The sequence below is a fragment of the Zootoca vivipara genome, chromosome 1 (assembly GCF_963506605.1).
Source record: "Zootoca vivipara chromosome 1, rZooViv1.1, whole genome shotgun sequence".
NCBI classification, from domain to species: domain Eukaryota; kingdom Metazoa; phylum Chordata; class Lepidosauria; order Squamata; family Lacertidae; genus Zootoca; species Zootoca vivipara.
The window spans coordinates 125790893-125799643 of record NC_083276.1 but is presented as its reverse complement, the minus strand read 5'-3'; the positions used below and the strand labels follow the sequence as shown (position 1 = coordinate 125799643).

Below are 8751 nucleotides of genomic sequence, written 5' to 3'. Positions count from 1 at the left end.
TGCTTCCCCCCCCAAGTTACTTTGAGAACGAACTAAGGTAAAGGAAGCATTTGTTACTTGTCTTGTCCCGATGGCTATCAATATTTCATTTTGCTTTTAATTTGTTAGACCGCCTTTCTATATTACGATATGCAAGGCAGTTTGCAAGCTGAAGAAACAATGAAGGTCGCACCCCTCCTAACAATATCTCATCCAATACAAAAATGCCACAATATAAGCAGAACTTAAGAATAAACAACTTACGTATATCAAACAAAGCAGGCATAGGCAAACTCAGCCCTCCAGATGTTTTGGGACTGCAATTCCCATCATCCCTGACCACTGATCCTGTTAGCTAGGGATGATGGGAGTTGTAGTCCTAAGGGTTTGGGGATGCCTGTTATAGTTCATCCAAATTTCAGTTCTCCATTGTTTCCAAAGTCTTTGCAACACTGCAGGAGTTATTCGAAGCCTGCCAAAGTGTTCAGGTGTTTACTGTGTTCTTGTAAGCACCATCAGCATTTATCCCAATCTCTACTGAAGTTCCAATCTTCCCGATTTCTGATTTTCCTGGTCAGTCTTGCCATATTTGCATAAAGTTTCCCCCAGCCACTCTGGGCAGCTTACAGCACATAAAAATTCCACATCTCAGAGCACGGATGGGACTCCAGGCCAAGACAATGCTTTGCAAAGTTTAAAGAAAATAAGATGGAAGTAAACGGGCAAGATTTAACCGGGGAGGAAGCAAGCAGATTTCTGCACAATAATCATGAAAGATTTAACAACAGTATTAGGATAGCATCTGTCAGAGGATGTTGTTGCGACTACTCTAGAGTAACGACGCTCCACATTCTTGTCTTTAGACAGTTTTATTTAGTGCAGTCTATTTACAGTGGAACTGGTATGTAGAACATGTCTGCTTAGTCTGAGGCAGAACCCGGCAATGGACCGCCCCTCGACTTCTTCCAGCATAAGAGTCTCGGGACGGCAAACCTCTTTCCCCTCCTTCTCCTGCGTAATTCCAGAACTGGGGAAAAAAAGGGTCTACGCTCCATGTTTTCCTTTCCCCCCCTTTCCCCCCCTCTTCCTCCCTCACGTGTAGCAGGGGCTCTTCTGTGTTGCCGGAGCCCTGCATCCCTCTTCCTCCTTCCTCACTAGACTCCTCCCCCTCCCCGCTGGCATTGCTGCTTTTGGAGGAGCTGCTCTTGATGATGGGAGGAGGATCCCTGCATTCTCTTCCCCTTACAGCATCCTTGGCATTTCATTAAGTCAACCATCTTGCCAGTGCCTCAAAAGAGACTTGATTTGCTCAGACACTCACCCACCCACCCACACCCATTGCTACCAAGCTACGCAGTGAGCCCTCGAGACTAAGCGATTCACCTTCTGAATGGCTGGGAAGTTGCTCTGCAGAGACTTGTTCACTCCGTTTTCATAGAGCTTCTTCCTCAAGCAGCTCTCGCCGGCATCTCCGCCGAGGCCAGACTGGTACCGCAGCAAGGACTTCAGCATCGTTTCAAAGGGATCCGCTAGGCAGGGGGAGAGAAAATCCGAAATCCAACAGAAATCCCTACGGCGACCCCAGAAAGAGCCATATTCAATGATGCGTAGGTCTGTCAAAACATTTAACGGGGAGCAGTTTCTACTTCTCCCGCTTCCTTGCCAAAAAAATAGCAGGGCAGAGTTTGCACCTACCAATGCTCCTCGTACGGAAGATTGTGGTGGCTGACGCGGCGCCCTTAATATCTTGCTAAACTACAACTCCCATCATCCCTCTCCAATGGCCATGGGCATAGCCAAGGGGAGGGCAGGGAGGGGCAGCTGCCACCTCCCCAAATCAATTAAAAAACCAAAGCTAACTGAGGTTCTGCCCCCCCCCCAAAAAAATGCTGGCTACACCCATGCCCAAGGCCATGCTGTTTAGGGCTGATGGGAAGACCCCACATTAGCTACCCCTGAAATAGATTTATAGACGACCTTCCCTGCAACAAATTGCCTTCCATACAATTCTAGCCCTGCCCTCCATTTTAGTTTCTGAGACACACTTTGACAAGACCACCAAGGTGGTCCTCTTTGACAGAGTTTTTTTCAATCATGGTAGATAAATTAGAAGCCAACAGAGCAGTTGGGAGCGCTGCGGCAGAATCCACTTATTATGCAAGCCACCTTGCTGGCCGACAATATCCCCTGCCCAGCACTGCCAAAAACTCCAAGCCATCTGCCGTTCAAGTCAATTAGCAAAAACGCAGCTGGCACTCTCCGCAGAGACCCCTCCTTGCCATAATTCCCGGGTTTTTACCGCACGTAAAAGGCACCTCCGCATTATTACGACCGTGGCTGGAAACACCCGAGGGAACGCACCGAGGAACGTGCGCAGAAGCATTTCAAAATGCTCGTACGCACGGGTCTGTTGTGGATAACAGCGGGGCCCCCCCCCCTGAAAAGGTCTCCATAAATATCCCTTCAAAAATCAAATCCTAAATGCACAAGAGGCTGTTTGCTATTCCCTTTTGGGTTCTTTGCTATTCCCTTTTGGGAGCTTTCAAAAAAGCATCAGGAGGAATTTAAATAGTTGTCGGAGTCAAGTAAACCAGCCTCGGGGTCAAACATCTCTTCTGCTCGGCTGCAAAGCAGCAATGTTGCCCCACCAAATTTCAATAGGGAAGACTGGAGCAAGTTCTGATCATCTCCTTCTCTCTCACATGCAGAGATCACTGGCGGCTTTGAGCTCTTGCACTTTGAAATGGGCCACCGCTCTCGAAAGCTTAAAGGGAAAGGACCCCTGACCGTTAAGTCCAGTTGCGAATGATTCTGGGGTTGCGGCGCTTATCTCGCTTTACTGGCCGAGGGAGCCGCCGTTTGTCCGCAGAAGTTTTTCCAGGTCATGTGGCCAGCATGACTAAGCCGCTTCTGGCGAAACCAGAGCAGTGCACGGAAACGCCGTTTACCTTCCCGCTGGAGCAGTACCTATTTATCTTCTTGCACTGGTGTGCTTTCAAACTGCTAGGTTGGCAGGAGCTGGGACTGAGCAACGGGAGCTCACCCCGTCGCTGGGATTTGAACCGCTGACCTTCGGATCAGCAAGCCCAAGGCTCAGTGGTTTACACCACAGCGCCACCCGCGTCCTGCCTCAAAAGCTCATCCCGCAATAAATGCAGTCAAACCCAACTCTTATTTTTGTAAACACCAGGAAGGAAGAGCACTCACACGTCTTGTTGGGGTTGATGTGCTGCTTGAGGAGATCCATGGACCCAAGACTAATCACAAGACGTCGTCCAAACCAGAAAGAGACTACAGGGCCGTATTTCTCATGGAGATTCACCTGGAACTCATGCAAGCTACCACTAGTGATGAGATCTGGGAGGTTTCCATCTCTGGAACGAAGAAAGGACAAAGATGACCGCCGGGTGGTGGGGCAACTAAATTTCACTCCACTGAAATGAATGAACAGCTTGGTCGGTTACTTTCAGTTGAATATCACCCATACAGTTTGCTATCAAAATTCTGAACACACAAAGATATAGGGGGCCCCATTGGAACCCTCCACTCCCCAAGTCAGAAATATTGTCTGTGCCACAGACACCTTTGCTGTGGCACACATGTTGCAGTTGGTGACAAACCTTTGGCACTTGAAGACCTGCTGGAGTTCCCTGCACTCCACCCAGAGATCTCCAGTTCTGAATGCTCCTGGTGTTGTGCAATGGACAGCAGAAAGAGCCACTGGACACAGCAAGGAGTATGCTTTGCTGCTAATGGGGCGCCCAGGGATGCGACGGCCCTCATGAACCCTTCGGCAATAGTAGTAAATAATAATAATAATAATTTATTATTTATACCCTGCCCATCTGGCTGGGTCTCCCCAGCCACTCTGGGCGGCTTCCAACAAAATATTAAAAATACAATAAAACATTAGACATTAAAAACTTCCCTAAACAGGGCTGCCTTCAGATATCTTCTAAAAGTCAGATAGTTGTTTATTTCCTTGACATCTGATGGGAAGGCGTTCCACAGGGCGGGCGCCACTACCAAAAAGGCCCTCTGCCTGGTTCCCTGTAACTTTGCTTCTCGCAGGGAGGGAACCGGCAGAAGGCCCTCGGTGCTGGACCTCAGTGTCCCGGCTGAATGATGGAGGTGGAGATGCTTCTTCAGGTATACTGGGCTGAGGTCGTTTAGGGCTTTCAAGGTCAGCAGCAACACTTTGAATTGTGCTCGGAAACGTAATGGGAGCCAATGTAGGTATTTCAGGACCGGTGTTATATGGTCCAGGCGGCTGCTCCCAGTCACCAGTCTATCTGCCACATTCTGGATTAGTTGCAGTTTCTAGGTCAGCTTCAAAGGTAGCCCCATGTAGAGTGCATTGCAGTAGTCCTAGTGGGAGATAACCAGAGCATGCACCACTCTGGCAAGACAGTCTGCGGGCAGGGAGGGTCTCAGCCTGCGTACCAGATGGAGCTGGTAGACAGCTGCCCTGGACACAGAATTGACCTGCACCTCCATGGACAGCTGTGAGTCAAAAATGACTCCCAGGCTGCGCACCTGGTCCTTCAGGGACACAGTTATCCCATAGGAACTTTCCCCATCAGCAGCTTCCAAAAAAGACCAGAACATAACCCGTTTGTGCACAAAAATATTACTCCTCTGTGCACGGAGGGGAAAGCTTCACAACCTTGATCAAGGGTGGAGAATCTGCAGCTTGCCAAGTTTTGCTGGACACCAAGTCCCATCAGCCTTGATCAGCTTGCCCAATGGGTAGGGACGATGTGAGTTGTAGCACAGCAACATCTGGAGACACGATTTCCCATCGCTTGCCCCAATCAGACATGCAAGAAGCTACTTACTTTTCATCCGTTGGAGTCATCCCTGGGATACCTGAAGCCTGTCTGGAAGACTAAGGAAGAAAAGCAGCAATAATCGTAACCACAATCCACGGTTGACAGAATTAAGCCACGTAAATGGAGGCTTGAACGGAACATCAAGATTACGTGCTGCACATTAGTACAGATGCACTAAGTGAGACCATTATAAAGCAGCAGTGGATATCTAAAAGTATCCCCCCCCCCCAAGCCTGAAATGGAAAGCCCCATCGACTTCAGTGAGGGCCTTACTCCCGCTAAACACGCAGAACACCAGGTTGCACATCTGCAGCCATGGCTCATAGCCAAGGATAAACTACCTACTGGAAAGTTGCTCCTGAAGTTTAGCCCCCTCCTCCTCGAAAGGACCACCTTGCTTTCGTCCCCTGTGGTTTCTGCCCTGCTCTCCGGGAAAGCAAGTCTAGCCCCCCGGGGAGTCACAGTTGCATGTGTCCAGCCTATGCCAGAATTTCGGATCGCCATCTGTTTTGGGGGACTACAACTCCCATCATCCTTAGCAAGCAGCAACAGTGGTCAGGGACGATGGGAACTGTAGTCCCAACTTTGCAAAAGTCTTTAAAGCGTATTGGAGGAGCGTCCCTTCCCTCAAAGGATTCTGGATCCCGTAGTCTGTTCAGAGTTGCCGGAGAACTGGAATTTCTCTGCGAGAGGGCCAAGTGCGGCGTCCAGAATCGTTGGAGGGGAAGAACTTCGGACTTACTTCCGAGTAGCCCAACTCCCTGCAATGCAGGAATCTCCGCTAGGGCAACCTCTGCTTTTGCTTTAAAAAAACCAACCTTACCTCCGGTACATGCTCACCTGGAGCTAAGTGCCACCAACCCAAACGACGGGACTCCCTCCCCAGGAAAGACCTAGCATCAGCGCTGCGGGGGATGCGCCGCCCGCTTCCGCGCTGGCACTTTCTCCCGGTGCCCCAAGATTCTAGAACCCGCTTCTCCCCTTTGATCTCCCAGCGCGCGCGCACGGGGTGGGGGGTGGGGAGGCGTGCAGCCCTTACCGGGTAGAGGTAAAGCACGGCCCCCACTAGGACCAGCAGGAAAGTGACGGCGAAGATAGCAAAGTCCAGCATGGCAGCGTGGGGAGAGGAGAGGAGCAGCCCTTCTTCGCCCGGCCCGAGTTTGGGTGGCAGCAGGGCGGAGATCCGAGCAGCGGTAGAGGCTAGAGCAATCGAGCTATCGGCTGTGCGAGGAAGGCGGGGAGGGGCGGGACTTTTCCTTGAAACGCGCGTGCACACACACACACACACACAAACACCCGGCTGATGGAGGTCCAGCCCCAGCTGCGCTTAAGGGTGCGTTTGCTGCGCCTCTCCGCGCGCAGCTGCTGCTCCACCTGGTCTGGCGTCTTTACGCCTTCCGGGAAGAAGAGCGGTGCATTTGCACTGAGCGGTCCCTGTTGCTTCCCCCCCCCCTTAGGCTTTGGGTTAGAAAGCGTTCCTGAACCCCTTGATCCCGTCGAAGCTGCAAGGACAGTTGGAGCAAAATTCATTGGTAAATATTGGTCAATATTAATTGCCACGCCGACGGTTTTTTGTTTTCCTACGCAGGTTGCTCCGCTGCGCTCTTGATGAGGTACAAAAAGTCTTGCAGGCAGTGTTGCTTATGAACCAGACCTTTGTTTAATATTTTCATTAAATATTCTGTTTTACAATTTCAGATAGACATTTAGATATCAGTGACTGTCTTCCCCCCTTCTCTTTCCATGGTTCGTTTTGCAAATCTTGTATCCCTGCATGTTTGACAAAAACTGTACCAATCGGTTTGCCATTATTACATCCATCAAAAATTATTTACACTTTTGAATTTATCTTAATGCTGCCTGCGTTTTCAGATGACACAGTTATTTCCCATATATTCAGCAAAAGTTTTCCAATCTTCCATACAAACGTGTGTTCTTCTTGTGCTCTGAACTTTGGATCTGCTTTCTTAGATGAGATTTGAATATATTGTTTCTGTACGTTACTTAATGTTTTTAAAAAATAGGTTTTGGAAGTGCACTGAAAACTGAAACAGCAACAGGCAATTTACAAAATAATAGAAAGTTGCTAATCAATATCAATCCATTTTCCTTCTGACATACCCTCCCTCTTGGCCTCAGGGTTCTCCCCCAGTGTCCAAACAAACTCTGAGCTCACAACAAGAAAGAGTTATTCGAAATAGTGGACATCACTCTAGTCCAGGGGTAGGCAACCCAAGGCCTGGGGGTCGGATGCAGCCCAATTGCCCTCTCAATCCGTCCCGCGGACGGTCCGGGAATCAGCGTATTTTTATGTGAGTAGAATGTGTGCTTTTATTTAAAATGCATCTCTGGGTTATTTGTGGGGCCTGCCTGGTGTTTTTACATGAGAAGACTGTGTGCTTTTATTTAAAATGCATCTCTGGGTTATTTGTGGGGCGTAGGAATTTGCTCATTTCCCCCCCAAAAAATATAGTCTGACCTACCACATGGTCTGAGGGACGGTGGACCGGCCCATGGCTGAAAAAGGTTGCTGACCCCTGCTCTAGTCTCTCTCTCTAGATTTGATTTTTATGGGCAGGCCCAAAGTGGATGGGATTTCCTCAGGCTGCCCACCCGCTCTGTCTCTTGATCATAATTTTATTAATTTTCAGTTATAATCTAATAATGTGCCGTAAGCCGCCTAGAGTGGCTGGGGGAAACCCAGCCCGATGGGTGGGGTATAAATAATAAAATTACTATTATTATTAGTTTTCAATTATAACCCAGTAATAGCCTCATTATGGTGGTACCTTGGCTGTCGAACCTAATCCGTTCTAGGAGTCTGTTCGACTCCCGGAACCGTTTGGAAACCAAGGCGCGGCTTCCGATTGGCTGCAGGAGCTTCCTGCACTCAATCAAAAGCCATGGTAGCTGCTTCGAACATACAGGTTTCATACTCTTACTTCTGGGTTTGCAGTGCTTGGGAGCCGATTTGTTCGGGAGGCAAGCTGTTCAGCAGCGAAGGTACCATTGTATAACAATGTTGTTTAGTCGTTTAGTCGTGTCCGACTCTTCGTGACCCCATGGACCAGAGCACGCCAGGCACTCCTGTCCTCCACTGCCTCCTGCAGTTTGGTCAAGCTCATGTTAGTGGCTTTGAGAACACTGTCCAGCCATCTCGTCCTCTGTCGTCCCCTTCTCCTTGTGCCCTCCATCTTTCCCAACATCAAGGTCTTTTCCAGGGAGTCTTCTTTTCTCATGAGGTGGCCAAAATATTGGAGCCTCAGCTTCACGATCTGTCCTTCCAGTGAGCACTCAGGGCTGATTTCCTTCAGAATGGATAGGTTTGATCTTCTTGCAGTCCATGGGACTCTCAAGAGTCTCCTCCAGCACCATAATTCAAAAGCATCCATTCTTCGGCGATCAGCCTTCTTGATGGTCCAGCTCTCACTTCCATACATCACTACTGGGAAAACCATAACTTTAACTATACGGACCTTTTCGGCAAGGTGATGTCTCTGCTTTTTAAGATATGTATAAGACTGTATAACAGTACCAATTTATAATTCAATTATTAGTACCAATTCTTCAAATACTGAATTATATAATTTAGATAAAGTGCTAGATTTGATGGTTTGATTATTTGCTTTATTTTTGCATTCCAAAATCTTATTAATATCCATTACATTCCGGTCGTCATAATAATCCCTCATACCAGTGCTCCCCAATCTTTTTATTGCTGCAGACCAGTCAACGTTTGATCATTTTACCGTGGCCCGCTGAGGGGGGGACGTTGATTGTTTATATTTTATTTCGATTGTTTTGATTTAATAATTTTAATTTAACTGTATTTAAGCATGCCTTCAAAATAAAATACAGCTACACCAAAAGATGAATATAAAGTGATTTAACATTTTCACTCACTAGAACGCTAAATAAATGAGAACCCTGAGCTTGTTTC

The 8751-nt window shown here is 48.4% G+C and overlaps 1 protein-coding gene across 1 annotated transcript in view; it reads right to left on the bottom strand.

The window, feature by feature from the left end:
* Window positions 1-6034, bottom strand: part of LOC118096166 (cytochrome P450 20A1) — a 27497-nt gene extending 21463 nt beyond the window's left edge. Inside the window, exons 1-4 of the mRNA XM_035137571.2 lie at window positions 5851-6034; window positions 4818-4867; window positions 3187-3353; window positions 1363-1508 (exon numbers count right to left, since the gene is read on the bottom strand). Of these exons, the coding sequence (XP_034993462.2) occupies window positions 1363-1508; window positions 3187-3353; window positions 4818-4867; window positions 5851-5922 (435 nt within the window). The 5' untranslated portion in view covers window positions 5923-6034. The remainder of the gene's footprint in view (window positions 1-1362; window positions 1509-3186; window positions 3354-4817; window positions 4868-5850) is intronic.
* Between the last annotated feature and the right edge of the window lie 2717 nt (window positions 6035-8751).